Here is a 21,398-nt window from a genome sequence, read left to right on the forward strand (position 1 = left end):
GTCTCTTTCAACATAACAATACAATGGTTACAAAATGCCTCAAAACGTACAATATAAATATCAGTTTACACTTTAAATCTTCATAATCGGAACAATGTTTGTTGGAAAACCAAATGAGCTGAGGCCATGCCAGCCGTGAGCTCTGGATACCACGGTAACCAACAAACCTCATTGCTTCAACATTTTCCTTCACGTTTGCATCCGGTGTAATAATTCCCTCGAATATCTTTTCTGATATTGCTGTGAAAACGAGAGTTTTGTTAATAACTTTGTTCTCGTGACGGCCGATCACATTCTGCACTTTCACTTTGACTGGAAGGTTAAAGGGTCAGTTCACAATTTTAGTTTTTGGTGCACTAGAGTTTTGAAGATGTTATAATAATGTTGTTTCTCAGGATATCTGAAGATTATTGTTGCCTTGTGGAGATTCTTCTGAACGTAAACTGTTGACAGTGAAATCTGAATAACCGGGACATTTTCTAAATAAGGAACCACTGCCGGGTTTCGAAGTTCAACACTTAAAAAGGGTCAGTTGGCCCAATTTAACAGAATGACCATAACCAGCTTCAGTCGGGGTTAAAGGTCGGTCAGGGGAAAGTGTTGAATCCAGCCTTGTTGTGCAGAGGGATGCCCTCGGCTCCTCTGAACTCTTCTGCTATATCATCGAACGTGCGTCCTTTTGTCTCCGGGAGGCGAATCCAGGTGAAGGTGAACGCCACCAACGCCACCGTCATGAAGAGCAGGTAGATGTACGCACCGCAGAGTTTCTGTGTGGGAGACAGAGGTCGTGTTTGCACACGCTACTTAGTATTTAACAAAGACACGTTTCTGACCGTAAGAAAAGGCGTTAAAACAGATTTACAGAAGGAAGTAGAAAAATCAAAAGGTTGTTTTAGGTTGGCTGCCATCTCTGCAGCTCAACATGTTCATTTAATTACTATTATTTCAACCTGAGCAATAGATTTCTTCATATTTAACATGTCAGATTTATATATTTATATATATTATTATATTATATATTTGTACGTTTGTTTAACAGAGCTCTAGCTTTTATTTAACAGTTGCGTCTGAGGTGTCAGGGAAAGTGTAAAAGAAAGTCTCCCTGAAGTTAAACTCACTCGTACAGCATAAACCCACCAGTAAGGGAGGAAAGAGGAGTGCCAGAACAAACTTCCCCCCCCAGTTGAGCATGCTGGTGAAGGCCATAGCGGTGGGTCTGCTGGGCTGGTCGAACAGCTCGGCTGCGATGAACCATGAGATGGGGCCGGGGCCCAGCTCGTAGGCTGAGATCAGGCAGAAGACCAGCAGCACCTGCAGGCTGCGCAGCTCTGGGACCAGGTGCTGCATGGGGGAGGGACACGGGTGGATACATTGATCTGTGATAAAGTCCTATCTCGTCCCACCCCAATGCCAGGTTGATCAAACATTAGATCTCTCCTTCATGTCCAATATTTGGAATATAACTTTTGGTGCACATAAGAAAAAGCCACAGATCTTACCACGACAGAATCCACGATGGTCATGAGAAGGTTGCACAGTGCGATGGAGATGAAACCAGTCAGCAGCAGTCTCCTCCGTCCTGCCCTTTCCATCAGGAAGAACTGGAGAAGAAACGACAACACGGTGCTGAGTAAACCATTCGTGAGGAGATGGAACTATTTTATCTTTAATCCGAGATATAAATATGACACAACTTGCTGCTATATCTTTTAAATTGCTGCTGCTACTTGTATGTATGTGTTGAATAATATTAGTACTCAAATAGGGGGCTAAAATGTGAAGATTCTGTACTCACTGCCACCAAAGTGAAGGTCACATTGACGGCCCCCACGCCCAGCGTCAGGTATTTGGCCTGATCAAACTTGGTCTGGAACATTCTGGTGGAATAATTGATGATCTGGAAGAAGACGGGTTTCTTTTAGCCCAGTGGGTCACTGGGACATCTGTGTGTTTAGGGACCGGGGGTCCTACTCAGCTTCTGGGGCAGTGTGTCAGGAGTGATGAGGCTGAATAATGTGTTGACTAAATACTACAGCGCTGCAAGTGAAATATTCATCAGTGAAGTTCTTCTGTTATCTCGGTTCAACCAGTAAGACTTTCACCTCATTCAGAAAACATTTTCTCAGACACATTGCGTTTCATAAGACTGACCGCATTGAATCCGGACAGCTGGCTGCCCAGGTTGATGATGAGGACGATGATGATGGGCTGCTTGTATCTGCGCTTCATGAAGAACTCGTGGATGGTGACGCCGCTCTGCGTGTGTGCGGCCTCTTCCTTCATCTCCTCCAGCTCAGCGAACACTTTGTCTGAGTGGCCTCTCAGCCTCAGCAGGGCTGCAGAGTTAAAACACAGGAACTGCTGTGGTATATCTGCAAGGCTGAGTTATTAGAGTGCATTAAAAACATTTCCATGTTTTTGATTCCTGGAAGTCAACCATGCATCTAAAAGCTGATAAGAAAAGTTCCTCAGCTCATCGCTCTCTCCGAGCGGTGACTGCAGGACTGCTGTGCCGCGGCTGACGAGGACAAACGTGCTGCAACGTCCCAACACGTCTCCATCAGGAGAAGCCTGCTGCAGCGTCGGAAATGAAAATCCAAAACAGAAATGTGCTGCAAGTGGAAAAACGTGCTGCAGAAAGCCAAAAAACAAAACTGTAGCGGGCGATTTGTCCTCAAACAAACAAGACAAAACAAACTCAAAATCAAACGGCCACCGAAGCGTCAGGGAGCGAATCTTACGCAGGGAAGAAGTCCAACGTGCAGACGAGCACAACGCCTATCCCTCCACCTGTCTACCAATGTACTCCTCAAATCAACTATAATAATGGTACCAATGATCAAATAACTTAATCTGTTTAATTATGAAATGCTAGAAAACAGGAAACACGCTGCTTCTGTTTGTGTGTTTTTGACTTTACATAGTTTCTGTATTTGCAGCGTATTTGCTGTTGTGTTAATGTGCAGCACGTTTGTTCATGTGTAGCACATTTCTATTGTTTCTGAAGCTGCAGTTCCTCCTGAAGGAAACGTTTTGGGCCGTACTGTTGTCTGTTTGATATCTCTGACATAACTCGAGCTTAATGACTGAAATAAAGTACTAAAACGTGTGACCCACCAGCCTCAGCTTTACTCTCCTCTCCGCGGTTGATGAGCAGGTAGCGGGGGCTCTCGGGGCAGAAAGGCAGGACCAGGTACTGCGTCAGGGCCGGGATGATTGACAGGGACAGCATCATGGCCCAGTAATGCTCTGTACCCAACACTGTCTCCAGACCAGCCACCTGCAGCCAACACAGGCAGGAAGCTTGTTTCACAGTTTTGCTTATCATCCAGATGTTTATATACAATGATGTTCAGAAAACAGCTGTTCTGGATCAAACAACTTTTTCCAGCGCCCTCCTCACCATTCCCACCAGGATGCCTGAGGCGAAGGAGACCTGGTTGAGCGTAGCGAAGGCCCCTCTCAGGTTTGTCGGGGACACTTCCTGGATGTAGAGCGGATTCAGACTCATCACCAGGCCGCAGAAGAGACCGAACACCAGGCGTCCCAGGATGAGAACCTCAAAGGACTTGCAGGCTTTGGAGGCGGACATGAGACACGCTCCCACCACAGAGACACAGTTCACGATGAGGATGGAGTTACGTCTGGGGGGAAGACGAGAGGGATTAAAAGACGTGATGGAAATTATAGGAATTTATAAAAAATAAATGTTTTACCTTCCGTAAGAATCTGCCAGGTATTTGACTCCCAGCGAGCCCAGCAAGGCTCCAAAGTCTTTAATGCTGACGGAGAGCGACCACAGCAGCGTCAGGCTGTGATCTGGCATCGACTGGTTGTGCCTGGCTCTCCACGTGTGGTTGAAAAACTGCTCGATGATCTAAACATTTGTAAAAGAAAGACGGGAAGAAAATCCTTCATCCGCTTCAAATATAGTTAAAAAGCATCAAGATGTAAAAAGTGTCTTAAAACTGCAATAAAAAGTCAGTTTCTGAAGCTTCTGGCTTCAAACACAACGCTCTGCCTCACCTGCAGACCTGTGAAATAACACCTGCTGAGCCGCAGAGTTTCAGGGGGGTGTTAAATGTATTCAGTGTTTTATTGAGGCTGTGAGATATTTGTTTAAGGGTCAGACAGCCCAGCATCCACCTCTGCTTCATACTTTAAGCTGTCTGCTACGGAGGATCACACAGGACCTGGTTGTCCATGAGAATGTATTTATTTATTTGTATTGCAGTTACAAACTATTCAGAATAGAGAACTGCTTCAATCTTTATATTTCCTCAGTGAACTCATATCACTGTTATTATTACTGTATTACGCTGTGCATTTTATATTATTATTACACTACTGTATATATTGTCATATACACATTCATTGTTATATATTGTAGTACTATTTTATTCTAAAATGGAGCAATTGTTACAAAATCCAATTTCCCCGGGATAAATAAAGTATTTCTGATTCTAACACAAAGTCGTTCCCCTCAGCGTCCGTCTGTCCCGCTCACCTTGGCTGGAGCGTTGACGTTGCCCGTGTGATAACCGATCTGCAGGGAGCCGAGCACCGCCGCCAGGATGGAGGTCAGGAGTGTGGCTGTCAGATGGCTCTGTAACAGCGTGCAGGTGAGTGACATTTCTTTACCCTTTAACTCGTCCTACAGGAAAGTCTTGACGAATAGAAGTTCAACATCTGAAAACATCCGTTTACTCTCACAACTCGTGCAGTTTTAGGTAAAAGTCGTGTGTGTGAAGTGGTGACATCGACTGGACCAATGACACTTTATTATTCTGCACGAGGTGTGTGAGAGTTTGTAAACAGATGTTTTCAGACACTTTTGCTCATCAAGACTTTTCTACGTTTTCTGATTCTTCGTTCACCGATGAGGCGGGAGGGATTCTTCAAGAGTTCATTTAATTATTCTCACATGGTTCTCCAGACATCAGCCTCCCTCTGACGGGCCATAAAGGTCGGGGCTGCACGAGCCGCAGTGTTTTCACACAGTGGCAAGATGTACAGAAACGTAATTAGCACACATGAATGTTGGAGCTGCGTGTGTCAGATAAAACAATCAAACCTCCTGCGACGCCATGTGTGTAGCTGAGACGTGCTGTCACTCCCTCGAGATGTTGGAGCATTTATATTCTTCTCTCTTCCTCCGCTGGGAAAATCCCAAATGATGGCAGAATTAGAAAACAGTAGCATGTGCAGGATAGTGTATAATGTTTTGTAGACTTTCACTCTGAGATAAATCCAATGTTATGTCTCTTGCATGCTTCAAGACATGGAATATATTTCCATGAGAGAGATGTTCAACACATGCTGAGCAACGAAAGCAGTCAGTAACATGATATACTTGCCACCTGCGAAGCTCTTTGTTTGGTGTTTTGTCCTGTTGGCTCTGCTGCTGTGGAGTCCAAACATCAGTCAATCAATTAATCATTGAAGTAACTACTTTTCTGTTGTATATCTTATTAAAGTGAACATCGTTGGGTTTTGGACTGGAAAAAAAACACATTTAAAGATTTTAACTTGGACTTTAATTTCACTATTTTCTGACATTTTATAGACCAAAGTATTAATTCATTAATCTAGAAAATAATCAACAGATAAATCAATAATTGTTATTTTCAGCCTTAATTTATATCCATGATCTACATTTATATTAACATTTATATAAACGTCAAGTTCTCACCACTGTTCTGAGGGTCGTACGTTGATCCCGTCTTCATCCCCGAGTTTCAGATATGACTGTAAATGTTCCTGAGTGAACACACCACTACTGCAAACGCATACACACACACACACACACACACACACACACACACACACACACACACACACACACACTCTGGACCAGTGATGAAGTCGCACGCAGCTGGTGAATTTGGGGCCGGCCTGACAGAAAGGCAGACGGGCCTCCTCTGACTCTCCTAGACCAGCTGATCGACATCCTGCACGTTAACTGACTGAGGATCAGTTCATCTGCTGCACACACATTAAAGGAACTGTGATGGAAACAATACAACTGCTCCCGGGTCAGGCATTTTGGCAATCACACAGACACGTGCTTTAGGTGTGTGTGTGTGTGTGTAGTAACTCTGTCCTGTGATGATGTTCACTGAAATGGAAACTCGCGAGTGTCTGAGTGTGCATCTCATTACGTCTTTCTAGGGATTAAGAAAAAGCGTTTTCAGATCGAACCATTTCTTAATGAATCCAATTAATGCTTATTATTTAAACATGAAACCCCACAGCTGACAAGGAAATGTGAATGTGAGTTATGCTTTCACTCAAAAACAATATGTGTTTCGCAACTATGAAGCTCATGCCATAGTTTATGATCACTATTTTGAAAGATGAAAAAAGTAAACATAGAAAAGCCGCTTTATAGCCAACTTTATTTAATCAGTGCAACATGTGTAGTTTTCTCCCAGAGAACAGTTCCACATAATTAAACACCAATGATCTTAATGTGGGTTAATTATAATGAACTTCTGTGCATGGTAATATTTATTATGACTGTTTAAACACACAATATGTAATGTTCTGCTTCTAGTGGTCTCTCAATCAAAACAATAGTAGAAGCTGGAGTTTGGTGTGGTGGTGCATCATGGGAGTTCTCCTCCCGTTAGGATTCCTTCAGTGTTTCTGGTTCAGCAGCAGAATTCTCCACAGAGGATCAGGAACATGTCTCTGTCTCACTACATATACAACACAGGACTGATGACACCATGACAGCAGAGAGGAAACGTTACCTTCAGGAACATTACACATGTCTCTGTCTCACTACATATACAACACAGGACTGATGACACCATGACAGGAGAGAGAGGAAACGTTACCTTCAGGGACATTACACATGTCTCTGTCTCACTACATATACAACACAGGACTGATGACACCATGACAGGAGAGAGGAAACGTTACCTTCAGGAACATTACACATGTCTCTGTCTCACTACATATACAACACAGGACTGATGACACCATGACAGGAGAGAGAGGAAACGTTACCTTCAGGAACATTACACATGTCTCTGTCTCACTACATATACAACACAGGACTGATGACACCATGACAGGAGAGAGGAAACATTACCTTCAGGAACATTACACATGTCTCTGTCTCACTACATATACAACACAGGACTGATGACACCATGACAGCAGAGAGGAAACGTTACCTTCAGGAACATTACACATGTCTCTGTCTCACTACATATACAACACAGGACTGATGACACCATGACAGGAGAGAGAGGAAACGTTACCTTCAGGGACATTACACATGTCTCTGTCTCACTACATATACAACACAGGACTGATGACACCATGACAGGAGAGAGGAAACGTTACCTTCAGGAACATTACACATGTCTCTGTCTCACTACATATACAACACAGGACTGATGACACCATGACAGGAGAGAGAGGAAACGTTACCTTCAGGAACATTACACATGTCTCTGTCTCACTACATATACAACACAGGACTGATGACACCATGACAGGAGAGAGGAAACATTACCTTCAGGAACATTACACATGTCTCTGTCTCACTACATATACAACACAGGACTGATGACACCATGACAGGAGTGAGGAAACGTTACCTTCAGGAACATTACACATGTCTCTGTCTCACTACATATACAACACAGGACTGATGACACCATGACAGGAGAGAGGAAACGTTACCTTCAGGAACATTACACATGTCTCTGTCTCACTACATATACAACATAGGACTGATGACACCATGACAGGAGAGAGGAAACGTTACCTTCAGGAACATTACATATGTCTCTGTCTGACTACATATACAACACAGGACTGATGACACCATGACAGGAGAGAGAGGAAACGTTACCTTCAGGAACATTACACATGTCTCTGTCTCACTACATATACAACACAGGACTGATGACACCATGACAGGAGAGAGAGGAAACGTTACCTTCAGGGACATTACACATGTCTCTGTCTCACTACATATACAACACAGGACTGATGACACCATGACAGGAGAGAGAGGAAACGTTACCTTCAGGGACAATACACATGTCTCTGTCTCACTACATATACAACACAGGACTGATGACACCATGACAGGAGAGAGAGGAAACGTTACCTTCAGGGACAATAAACATGTCTCTGTCTCACTACATATACAACACAGGACTGATGACACCATGACAGGAGAGAGGAAACGTTACCTTCAGGAACATTACACATTTCTCTGTCTCACTACATATACAACACAGGACTGATGACACCATGACAGGAGAGAGGAAACGTTACCTTCAGGGACATTACACATTTCTCTGTCCACTACATATACAACACAGGACTGATGACACCATGACAGGAGAGAGAGGAAACGTTACCTTCAGGGACATTACACATGTCTGTCTCACTACATATACAACACAGGACTGATGACACCATGACAGGAGAGAGAGGAAACGTTACCTTCAGGGACATTACACATGTCTCTGTCTCACTACATATACAGTATATCTCAAAAGTGAGTACACCCTTTAGATTTTTGCAAATATTCTGTTATATCCTTTCAGGGGATAACATTATCCTACTGAAACTTTGATATAACTTAAAGTAGTCAGTGTGCTGCTTGAATAACAGTATAGATTTATTGTCCTTTGAAAATTACTCAGTACACAGCTGTTAATGTCTAAACAGCTGGCAACAAAAGTGAGTACACCCCATAGTGAACATGTCCTAATTGTGCCCAATGATGTTGTTTTCCCGCCCTGGTGTCATGTGACTCGTTAGTGTTACAAGGATTCAGGTGTAAATGATAAGCAGGGCTGTTAAATTTGGTGTTTTGGGCACAATTCTCTCTGAATGCTGGACAACATGGCACCTCATGGCAAGGAACTCTCTGAGCGGCTGAAAAAAGGATTATTGCGCTTCACAAAGATGGCCTTGGCTATAAGAAGATTGCCAACACCATGAAAATGAGTTGCAGCACAGTGGCTAAGATCATACAGCGGTTTTCCAGGACAGGTTCCACTCGGAACAGGCCTCGCCAGGGTCGACCAAAGAAGTTGAGTCCACGTGCTCAGCGTCATATCCAGAGGTTGGTTTCCAAAAATAGACGTGCGAGTGCTTCCAGCATTGCTGCAGAGGTTGCAGAAGTGGGATGTCAGCCTGTCAGTGCCCAGACCATACGCCGCACACTGCATCAAATCGGTTTGTATGGCCATCGCCCCAGACAGAAGCCCCTTCTGAAACCGATGCATAAGAAAGCCCGCAAACAGTTTGCTGAAGACAATGAATCCAAGAACATGAGTTACTGGAACCATGTCCTGTGGTCTGATGAGACCAAAATAAACCTGTTTGGGTCAGATGGTGTCCGGCGTGTGTGGCGGCACCCTGGTGAGGAGTACCAAGACAAATGTGTTTGCCTACAGTCAAGCATGGTGGTGGCAGCATCATGGTCTGGGGCTGCATGAGTGCTGCCGGCACTGGGGAGCTGCATTTCATTGAGGGACACATGAATTCCAATATATACTGTGACATCCTGCAGCAGAGCATGATCCCCTCTCTTCGGAAACTGGGCTGTAGGGCAGTTTTCCAACATGATAATGACCCTAAACACACCTCCAAGATGACAACGGCCTTGCTGAAGAAGCTGAAGGTTAAGGTGATGGACTGGCCAAGCATGTCTCCAGACCTAAACCCAATTGAGCACATGTGGGGCATCCTCAAGAGGAAGGTGGAGGAGTGCAAGGTGTCCAACATCCGTGCGCTCCGTGATGTCGTCGTGGAGGAGTGGAAGAAGATTCCAGAAGCAACCTGTGCAGCTCTGGTGAATTCCATGCCCAGGAGGGTTAAAGCAGTGCTAGATAACAGTGGTGGTCACACAAAATATTGACACTTTGGGCACAATTTAGACATGTTCACTATGGGGTGTACTCACTTTTGTTGCCAGCTGTTTAGACATTAACAGCTGTGTACTGAGTAATTTTCAAAGGACAATAAATCTATACTGTTATTCAAGCAGCACACTGACTACTTTAAGTTATATCAAAGTTTCAGTAGGATAATGTTATCCCCTGAAAGGATATAACAGAATATTTGCAAAAATCTAAAGGGTGTACTCACTTTTGAGATATACTGTACAACACAGGACTGATGACACCATGACAGGAGAGAGAGGAAACGTTACCTTCAGGGACATTACACATTTCTCTGTCCACTACATATACAACACAGGACTGATGACACCATGACAGGAGAGAGAGGAAACGTTACCTTCAGGGACATTACACATTTCTCTGTCCACTACATATACAACACAGGACTGATGACACCATGACAGGAGAGAGAGGAAACGTTACCTTCAGGGACATTACACATGTCTCTGTCTCACTACATATACAACACAGGACTGATGACACCATGACAGGAGAGGAAACGTTACCTTCAGGGACATTACACATGTCTCTGTCTCACTACATATACAACACAGGACTGATGATTTTAGATATTTAAAGTCGTAAAAGTTACATATTTTAATTACAGCACAACACATTACTGCACGTTGTGGGTCCAGATCAGCTGACTGAAGCAGAGATACTTAGATGCTTTCAAGGACAGTCTTAAAAGGCAACACCCATCACACAATGCTGTGACAATTTAGTGCCTGAAGGATTTAACAGACAGGATGAAGTGTACCACACTATGCCTCCTCCTCCTGCGACAGCGAGCCTCATATCGGCCTAAAATGCTCCCTGCTCCAACATCTGCATCGAGTGAATGAAGAGATTAAACATTTAAAAATACACATTGGGCCAAGATGAGTGTAGCCTTTAATGCTCCATCGCTTCCTCTCATGTCAAAAAAATACTTTTTATCATTTCAGTATGTCGTACTTAAATGATTTCACCTACTTATAAGATTCTTGCTTTCTGAGTTTGTATCCTCGTGATCGTTTGCACTTATTGTTAAATCGCTTTGGACAGAAACACCAGTTAAATATAATGTAATATCATGTAACGTGCTCTCTTTGATGTGTCTGCATCACAATACCTCGGATATTGCACTGCTCCATTTTGCAATTTCAATAATATTACTATTAATTGTTCAGATCTAGTTTGTGTTTGTGTACGAGTCCGTGGGAGTTTGTGTAATTGCTATAATTTTAACAGCATCCTCGTGTATGTGAGTAATCCAAGTTTAAAATCTCATAACCTCAGTTTTAAGACTTCATGCTTTAGTTTCAGCTCATGAATTGTTATAATTGGCATATCAGTGAAATTGAATCTAATCCAGTTTTAGTGAATTGTTTGTGTGCGTGTGTTTGCATGCTCGTCTCTATAGACTACAAGTGTACACACACACACACACACACACACACACACACACACCTCTTGAACAAATCCAAATGTCTTTTTGTTTCGCTGCCCAATAAGAAGGATGAACTTAATCACACAGTGATGTTGGGAGAGGAAACATTCCCCGCTCTCGCCACAAACTACATCATTTGTGCATGAAAATAATCTTTTATCATAAAACGTGCGTAAAATATGTAGGAATAAAATCCTAAGTGGCCCCTGAGGCCCGGAGGTGATGAACAGCAGATAACAATCCACAGAAAAGCCTGCGCCGCACTGACTCATGTGTGAAATACTTGTGTTCACGACAGAAAACAGAAAAACTCCATAAAACTTTGAGTTTCACATTTTAAATCTTCGCACATCCAACTATCAGACGCAGGTGCTCGCTGCTCGCTGCTCGCTGCTCGCTGCTCGCTGCTCTCTGCTCCGCATCACAACTTATTAACCTTTGTGACACGAACTCTCAGAAACGTAACGCTGCGTTCAGAGATGCTTTTCATCAAATCTTTATTTCTATCTAATGTTCTTTACAAACGGCGATGTCATCATTTTCAAACATTAGATACCTTTTAAAGTTCTGTACTTTGTTCCTTTTTGACCTTAGAGAACAAGATATTGTGCTTTTGAATCTCTTATATTTATAATCTGTCTGTCGTCTGAACTAAAGGAGAAATGAATCCCTGTTTGTTTAATTCTCTGACTTCACTGATGGTAAACTAGGATTTAGTATAAAACTTACAGCTGCAACAGTTAGTTGACTGTCTCCATCTATTTTGATGATTGTTTATTTGTCATGCAGAAATGTAAAATAAGACATTTAAAGATCACTTTGGAAAGTTTTCAGTATTTTCTGACATCTTATGGACCAACAGATTAATTGATTTATCTATAAAAGAATAATTGTTGGTTGCAGCTGTAATTTATATCCATGATCTACATCTGCTTACTTTCTTTCTTTGCGATGGAAATCTACCCACCATGAAGTCACAGGAACATATTTAACACTAATCTGTAGCACAGAGCGTGAGCACAAATACAAGAGGGGAAAGAATAATTATCATGGGGGGGGGGGGGGTTAAAGTGCATCGTCCACCTGCAAGCTGTGTTCATGCAGCTGAGTTCTCAATCAGTGTGGATACGCCTGTCTGACCTCTGACCCCTGAGCCCCGGCCTCCTCCTGGCAGCCCCCCCCTGGACAGGTGCGGCTGCAGATCAGAGGGCATCAGACACAAATGGTGAGCAGTGTGCCCCCCCCCCCACCACTAATGTTTAGCTGTCACAGGCTCATTGCCCTCTGGAATTACCTGTAATGGTGTTTGATCTGCTTCTAAGTGTTTCAATGCACACAAAGGAGGAACAAAGAATCTGTTTCCCCGCTGCACTCAGGACGGAGCGGCTGCGAGCTAACTGCTAACGTTAGCGCAGCTTGTTTCTGTGAGAACTTAAGATTCAGACGTCCGAGGACTAAAATCCTTCATCCTTCAAATATAGAGTTAAAAACACCAGGATGTAGAAAGTGTCTTAAAACTGTATAAACAGTACGTGTGTGACGTTTTACGACGCCATTACAGGAGAGCAAACGTTACCTTCACTAACGTTACACATTTCTCTGGGTTGGAAGACGATTGGAAACATTTGTGATAATGGCACAACCACTAAATAGATAACAGGTCGAGTCTTGTTCAGACATTTTAATGCAGACATGTTACAGATTATACCTTTAAGTCTTCACACTTTGGGTAGGTGATGGAAATGTTAGAAAGCAGAAGTTCTGAACTTCCTGAAACATCATGCAGCACCTGAACTGCCCACACGTCACTTTCAAAACCCAAAATTTCATCCCTCACCTATGAAACCCCTTCGGCAGCCCGCCTACCCTACACCCCACCTTCAACAAAGGAGAAAACACACACTCCCTAAAAACACACACACATCTTTAAGCAGCTGCGTCATTACAAAACTCTTTTGAACTTCACACTGGAAGTCAAATGCCACATGTGTCGGTACAAGACAGATGTACTGCAGCTGCCTCTTGGCTCCGATTTCATCTGTGATGCAGCCCGTTCTCCCCTCCCTGCCTCCCCCAGTCCCAAGCCACCCCCATCACCAGCAACCTCACCCGCAGCCCTCCGCCTCCCATCATGCACTGCACATCCGCACCTTTGAAGTCACATCACTAAGTCAGAAAACAACCGGGCAAAGGGAGCGTCTTTGTAGTCCAGTTTGATCAAAAAGGCTTGACAAATTATAATCTTGCAAGGAAAGTGTGTGTGTGTGTGTGTGTGTGTGTGTGTGTGTGTGTGAGAACAGAGTTGAACGTGAACAGTCTGCAGTGATCCAGCTCCACCATTAGGGGGCAGTGTTGAACTCCTTCAGCTGTAAAAGCCTTGTTCCTGCACCATAGTGTAAACTGTGCAGTTTGAATGAATGTGGTTTAAAACTGTATCAGGATCAGTTCCATATTATTGTTGCTTTGTTGTTGTGGTATCACATGTAGTGCAAGTCTGAGGGGCGAAGACGAGAAGTGAAGAGAAAAGTCCTCGTGAACATTGTTCTTAGTTCATAATTAATAAGTCAAAATTGTGCATGGCAGCACGATAATAACTCTCTTTCATTCTCTTCATATGCTCCATAAGTTGTGAACACAACACTAATATTCTCTCCTTTAGCTCTATTTTTGGTCTCTACCAACTCCTTCACGAGGGCGGGGATGCAGTACGCGAGCGCTCGAGACACTTTATTTGAAGTCTTGGACTCACGTCTTGTTGGACTCTGAAGTTTGTCTCCAGTGTGACGCAAATGAGTAATTATTATGTGCCAATAATCTACTTTTAACTTCGCTACATTTGCAATTCACTAGTTTGTCTGCACTCCCTGAAAGGAGCTGTTACTCAGGCCGAGTGCTTGTTGTCTTGAACTTGATTTACTCTCGACTGTCTGACTCTAAAGTCTTGACTACAGCCTGGAGGAAATATCTGAGTCTTTAGCTGCTGAATGCTCCTCTATGTTCACCAGCTAGTCTGCTGGTTGGTGGCGAGCAGCTCGTGTGAAGTAACGACGCTATGAGAGCCGCGAGAATGAACCACAACAGTCAGATTGTGAGTCAGACGGCTTCACAGTGAGCTGGAACTCACGATTAAAGTTTGACAGTTGTTTTCACATTATTCTAGCTTTAAGTAAAAACCAGTTGGTATGTTTGTGTGTCGGCTGAATGTCGAGCAGCTACAGACCTTTTTCTCATTATGGCCGCTTCTCATTTATGTCTCAGTTCAGGTGGGAAATACACAAACTACCCAGAAAGTGATGCAACCCAGGTGTGAGCACTGCTGTGTGCCAAGAAGCACTTCAGAAACTCCATCAGTCCTTCTCTCGTGTTGCTCTTTGTATTGTTGTCTATTGTTGAAGCTCAGGAAATAAAAGGCCGGCATTAAAGTGGAAAAGCATTTTTGTTTTCATTGCTTAGCCAAACAGCTGCACCTCAAGCCACATGATTTACATCGACCCAAAGACAACACGTCTCACTGTTTTGTTTTCCAGAGGATCTCATTTCTCCATCTATGAATAAGAAATATTGAGATGCTTCACAAGCCTGTCGGGAGACACTGTTGGCTTCTCCCCGTCAGACTGACAGTCATCTGTAAGCCTGCTATACGCCCCCCCATCGTGATTAGCACTGATTTCCAGCCTGTTGGGTTGTGTTAGATGTGATCTGCAGCTCTGCGGCGTCTGGAAGCACTTCAGCAGACACACAAGCCCAGTGTTCAAACCTGGACTGCAGCAGAACTCTGGAGAGGCTGCACCGCCGCCGGAGAAACAACTTTCCTTTCTTATTCTCTGCATAACCGTCCACTTCAAGTTAGACGTGACTGGGTTTGTGATTGCAGCGGGTTCAGCAGCAGATAGATACTGTTTACATTGTTAACTGTGTATAGTGATGACAGGCGTCGTAAAACAAGCTGAAATAGTCAAATAACCCCGGCACACATAAAATAAACAGAGCTCGGAGCTTATAAAACACACAGTCTGCTCTCAGGCTCCATGTGAATTAGCTACTGTAATGTTTGACATGATGTACACAGAAAAGTATTACTTTAAAATAACTCAGACTGACAGTGAAGCAAGTGAACACCCATACATCCCACAATGGAATTTAGTAAATCAAACAAAGGTTATTGTACATATTTACAACAGGAGCCTTTTCTGGAGCCTCTGCAGGGACTCTTGGGACTATGTGAAGAAACAAATGACTCAAAACAAATACACAAGCGTTCAGACCACAACAGCAAACTCATGATTCTCCAATTTTGAAACTCAATTGTTCCCAAATGTGAGGAAGATATTTTTATTTACATTCCAAAACATGTTCATAAGTTCCTTTTCTAGCGTTTTCCTTTCCTCCCTCGGGGTATTTTAAAATAAAAGACTTTATTGTCTTGCATAAGGTGGCAAAGCTCCAAGTATGTGTGGTGGTTTCACAGCGCAGCACTGAGGACAGACAATGAATGTGTTTACACACACAAAGTGTATTACTGGGGAGACTCGCATTTATTATAGCAACTGGCACATCTCGGTTACAATGACGCGGATGAACGTGATGTTATCGGGATACTGAGCCGCATAAACATCTTACTTCATTTACTGGTCGGGGTTAGTCATCTCTTCTTCCTGGTACTAGCAAGAGGAAGTCTCTGCACTGTTTTGAAAATAGAATCCCCACCAGGGGGAAGAACAACGTGCACACTGGAAATACTCTGAAGTCCTTCACTCAGACATGAACCCTCAGACTGTTCTCACAAAACGTTTAATCACTTTTCATTTATTAGTTTAGTCGTTATTTGAGATACTTTGATATTTGAGTTCTGACCAATAAGAGAAGCTTCTGCTGCTCTTCGTACACGGCCCTGAGCAAACGTTTGATTTATTTAGTTTTTGCACCGTGAAACCGAACAAGACTAGATAGAGTCAACTGGACTCTGATTCAGACTCACAAACACACTTGTGATGACCCCCCCGTCGTCGTCTCTTTCACATCCTTGTTTTTACTGTATAGTTTGATGTCAAGCTGCTTGTTCGTTCCAGACAAAGATCAACGCTCAGCAGCTGAGAGCAGATATTGATATTATAAAACAGCTTTAATATGTTCAAACTGCCACCACATGCATGTAGGAAGCTCTTAGCTGTGTTAAGCTTCGATAGTATGCGAGGACTGTGTGTGGGGGGGGGGAAGAATCATATCACGTTGTTATTACAGACCAGCTTCACATGTGAGGGACTTCTACATATTAATGAATGTAAGCGCCGTCTTTCTTTTAGCAAATGTTCTTTATCTGCAGCATCTCCTCCGGGTCTCTTCCACGTGTTGATCTCTCTCTGCCTCCTCTGCACTTCAGCTTTCACTATAATTATTTCATTTTCTGTTTGGGCACCGCCGTGAGCAGAAGCTGGCCCCCGGGAATAAACGTGAGACGACTCCAGACATTTTACAAGAAACAAGATATCCGTCAATGACGCTCAATATCAGCTGAGCTTTGATGTTTCACAGTTTCGTGCTGCATACCAAAGAGTTAGAGATTGTTACAGGTTCCCTGTTAGCGTTTGTTTTAACTCTGAAATACTTCGTGGGACAACCAACTCATCTGCTGCGACACTTTCACGTTATAATTGTAGTTGTCCGACTAGTATTAATAACACGCTTTACAAATTAGTTTGTTTAATTGATGAACGTGTGCGCTGATAGCCTACGAGTTAAATGGGTTTATTTCTATAACGAGCAGCGGTGGGCGAGTAATGTAATTAGTGCTGAAAGCCTTTTGGTTTGTACAAGCTTTATACAAAAGTAGAAAAACTTGGAAACCTCAAGACCTCGTGTGCAGACATCGTGCTGATGACATCGTGCTGATGACATCGTGCTGATGACATCGGGCTGATGACATCGTGCTGATGACATCGTGCTGATGACATCGTGCTGATGACATCAGGCTGATGACATCGTGCTGATGACACCGTGCTGATGACATCGTGCTGATGACACCGTGCTGATGACATCAGGCTGATGACATCGTGCTGATGACAGCTAAATGTACTGAAAGTACACTTTCAGCTGATGACACCGTGCTGATGACATCGTGCTGATGACACCGTGCTGATGACATCGTGCTGATGACATCGTGCTGATGACATCGTGCTGATGACACCGTGCTGATGACATCGTGCTGATGACATCGTGCTGATGACATCAGGCTGATGACATCAGGCTGATGACACCGTGCTGATGACATCAGGCTGATGACACCGTGCTGATGACATCAGGCTGATGACATCGTGCTGATGACAGCTAAATGTACTGAAAGTACACTTTCAGCTGATGACACCGTGCTGATGACATCGTGCTGATGACACTGTGCTGATGACATCGTGCTGATGACATCAGGCTGATGACATCGTGCTGATGACATCGTGCTGATGACATCGTGCTGATGACATCGTACTGATGACAACATGCTGATGACATCGTGCTGATGACATTGTGCTGATGACATCGTGCTGATGACAACATGCTGATGACATTGTGCTGATGACATCGTACTGATGACATCGTGCTGATGACATTGTGCTGATGACATTGTGCTGATGACATCGTGCTGATGACATCGTACTGATGACATTGTGCTGATGACATCGTGCTGATGACATCGTGCTGATGACATTGTGCTGATGACATCATGGTTCTGTGTTGCAGTACAAGTACTGACTGCGTTCCCCAAGGTGAACAAAAACAGAACACATCTCATTGTTCACAAATCTGATTCTTGAGCCAAAATGTAAATGTGTCCGTACAGTGCAAGGGGATTCATACAGCTAATTCTGTGCTGATAAATTAGACTTCATGGTCACAGTTTAATTCTAATACATGCCGCTTAATATCGCTGGCTCACAAACATTACACATTCGTTTGAATTGGTCTACATTGTCTTAGCGCCTCTTTTTGAGTATTCAGCAACACTTGGGCTTCAGCGAGTTGCCACTGTCCTGCGTGCTCCTGTATGTAACGGGGAATGTAAGTTTAATTTAACAACCACAAAATGTGTTCGTGGCTGTTATGTGAGGACAGAATGAATCACAGCAGACTGAACACGAGGGGAAATGTGGGCACATGCACATCTTCCAGTGGTGAGTCATCTTTTTACAAATATATTCTCATTCTTACCTAAAAACCAACACGTACAAACAGATAAAATGTCAAACATAAGGAGGAGAAAGTGCAAATATTTTGGCGCCGCTTCGTTTTCTTGTTTTTCTGTTCACTTTTTTTGAAACTCAGGAACTTCTTGATTTCTTTTTTTTCTGCTCCATCTTTCTCTTTCCTGTCAGCAAGCGAACAGATGCCTTCCCTCTGTGCACTCTGCTCTCGTCTCAGCTTCTGGAGCCTTCTCTCCTCACACCAGACGACCTACTGGAACAGAAAGACCGACGGACAAGAGAGGGGGGGGGGGGGGGGTGGTCATCACTCGTCTGCTTTAGTATTCGGCACACAGCTGTTACGTGACAAGACAACGGCAGAACTCACTTAGACACTCACACACACTTTAAATAATGTTTGTAATATCTCATGTATCACCCATACATCGTCAACTATTAAAGTAATCGTCAACTATTTTGATAAACTTGCAAACTTGTTTCTTTACTCAGTTACGTGGTTTTTATTTGCCTCAGCATGTTTTTTTAGTATCTCTCTGTTACTTCCGTTATCGGAAATGTCACCAATACAGCCTAAAATGTCAGATCTGGTATCTTGAGTCTGAGTGTGAGCCGATACCTCGTTATCATCTGTCCGCTTCATTACAACACCTGTGACTCTGATGTGTCCCTCCTGCCCGAGCGGTGCAGCACGTGTGTCATCAGTCAGTTCTTCGCCTGGCCACATGAAACGCTTTACATAAAGTCACCTCTCCAGGACGAAGTCGCTGGTTACTAACTACAGTTTGACTGAACCTGAACTCGTAGCTAAAACTCAACAGTTGAAGTTGTTCGTTGTGTTGCATTCGTGCTGAAACTGCTCGGGACAGTCGGTGAGCTGCAGGAGGGACGGACCGCTCATCAATCAGGGGGGGGGGGGGGGGGAGGAGGAGATGGGTAAAGAGCTTAGATTGCTTACAGATGGCTGTCAGAGGGGAGCAGAGGTCCGTGTGTGTGTTTGAGTGAGTGAGAGTGTGTGTGTCGATTTGTATGCTTTTACCTCTTTCCATCCATCTTTGTGTGCATGTTGTATTTGAATGTGTGTGTACATGCAGTGTGTGTGTGTGATTAAACTCTGTACTGGCCTACGTGTGTGTGTGTGTGTGTGTGGGTGTGCAGGTGCACGCTTTTATTTAACCATGAAGTAGAAGTGGAGCTGGTTTCAGCTTCTGTAGTTTCAGACGCATCACAATCCGTCCAGCGCTCCATAAATCACAAGTACTTTCCATACGAGTCCTGTAGTGAATACTTTCAGTGTATGAAATAAATATTATGGCCACCTATTTATACCATGACAAGATGAATCCAGATGACTGTCTGCAGTCTGAGCCGTCACATTTTTATGTGTATAAATGTCGATTTCTGTTACCAGTCACACACAGTGAACCAATGTGTATCCACCCAGTTCATGAAGTATTTTCTTTCTCTGCTTTAAACACAAACAGAAGAAGTGATGGACAGCCACCACAGCAGCACTTAGTAAGGATGTAAGGAAAGAAACCTAACTAATAGTTAAAGTTATACAGTCATTGTTAATAAAGTTCTAAAAGGTTACTGGAGGGCGTTCTCCTGTGAGGAGCAGGTGGGCAGTCATTTTAAATGTTTCTTTGTTGTAGGTACTTTAAGTATCCTACAGTTTGCTGATATTAGTATCTGGATACTTCTCCCAGCACGTCTTAGTGACATGAAACATGTCCTGATCACGGTCCAGTGAAGTCATGCAGTTCCTCTCTGTAGCTCAGATAAATGTCTCTGTTGTCAGGAGCCACAGTCGTGCTGATGAATCGGCTTTGCAATTACGAGGCTCCAGAGCAGCGACGGCTCCGCTCCCTCCTCCCCTCCCAGTCACTGAGGACACTGTCTGTGCCATTAACAACACAAAGCTCCCCGGCCTCTCCCTGGACACCTTGGCCCCACTTGTGATAAAGAGCTGAAAGCAGATCCTGTCTCGTGGAGAATCGCCTCGCCTCACCTGGGACCGCCCGATAAAGACACTTGGCTCAAGAGCTGGGAATCATGGTATACCTGTACATGGTGGCAGCTGGGGGGGGGGCAAAGAGGGGGAAACACAGGCCTGAGTTTACGGGCAGGATTCAGGAAGTTCTGTCTGTAAGAGCCGAGGCCAAGAAACTCTGTTGTTTATGACCAAAGTCGGCCACGTGACCACGGTTTCACCCACGTCGTGTCGTGTCCTGCACACTGTAACCCGGGCGCCGCCGCTCACTCAAACCAAACACAGTATTTCCAGTAAGTGAGAACGCCTCTGACACGGACACTCTGCTGTTGTGTGCTACATGTGTGGAAGGGAAACTCCGGACAACCTGATTCTCCAGATATTCATATGAGAAAACGGCTTCACTGTCGCAGCGCTGTGTTGACATCTTTTACCTTGAACACAGTACAGTGTGTGGAGCTGATGTCACAGTAATTAAAACACAAGTGGTGTGGAGTAATTGCTGTTGGCTCTGAGAGGACAGGGCTCTGAGCGCTCTAATGGTGCTGCAGCCTCTGTGCCAGGTCTGCCTCATAATGCCCTCCTTTCATTCCTGCCTAATGACGGACGCAGCAGGACGAACAGACGAGAGGAAGAGAGAGAAGACGAGACAGAAAACAGCAGACGGGACGCAAGAAGCAACACCATGTTTTTGTCAACACAAGTTTCACCTACAGAACAGAGCAGGACGTTTAAAAAGGTCTTGATCAGGTGGAATCAGAGGTGGAAGAAGTATTCAGATCTTTTACTGAGTGAAAGTACAAAAGTATCGCCATCAAATGTACGTAAAAGTAATGCAGTAATAT

General features: G+C 43.9%; 2 protein-coding genes across 4 annotated transcripts in view; both read right to left on the reverse strand.

The window, feature by feature from the left end:
* Positions 1–587: 587 nt before the first annotated feature.
* Positions 588–5,089, reverse strand: slc2a1c (solute carrier family 2 member 1c). The gene is made up of 10 exons (XM_029461161.1): positions 5,075–5,089; positions 4,508–4,606; positions 3,717–3,877; positions 3,404–3,644; positions 3,118–3,280; positions 2,152–2,336; positions 1,796–1,897; positions 1,500–1,601; positions 1,138–1,341; positions 588–767 (listed from the first exon to the last, which is right to left on the reverse strand). Exons 1-10 carry the CDS (start codon positions 5,087–5,089, stop codon positions 588–590), a joined length of 1,452 nt encoding a protein of 483 aa, XP_029317021.1.
* A 10,391-nt stretch (positions 5,090–15,480) lies between these two features.
* The window catches only part of smoc1 (SPARC related modular calcium binding 1), a 43,854-nt gene continuing 37,936 nt past the window's right edge, over positions 15,481–21,398 (reverse strand). For all 3 annotated transcript variants that reach the window (XM_029460120.1, XM_029460118.1, XM_029460119.1), the window contains one exon: positions 15,481–18,816. In XM_029460120.1, the coding sequence (XP_029315980.1) occupies positions 18,800–18,816 (17 nt within the window). In that variant the 3' untranslated portion in view covers positions 15,481–18,799. The remainder of the gene's footprint in view (positions 18,817–21,398) is intronic.

Source organism: Cottoperca gobio, chromosome 22, assembly GCF_900634415.1.
Source record: "Cottoperca gobio chromosome 22, fCotGob3.1, whole genome shotgun sequence".
Taxonomy (NCBI): domain Eukaryota; kingdom Metazoa; phylum Chordata; class Actinopteri; order Perciformes; family Bovichtidae; genus Cottoperca; species Cottoperca gobio.

What these genes read in the sequence shown, in the direction of transcription:
- slc2a1c (XM_029461161.1), bottom strand. An exon ending in AGCTGTCCGGATTCAATGCG is followed by an intron (nt 1,898 to 2,151) that starts GTCAGTCTTATG and finishes GTCTTCTTCCAG; the next exon opens with ATCATCAATTATTCCACCAG. An exon ending in CCATCGTGGATTCTGTCGTG is followed by an intron (nt 1,342 to 1,499) that starts GTAAGATCTGTG and finishes TCCCCCATGCAG; the next exon opens with CACCTGGTCCCAGAGCTGCG.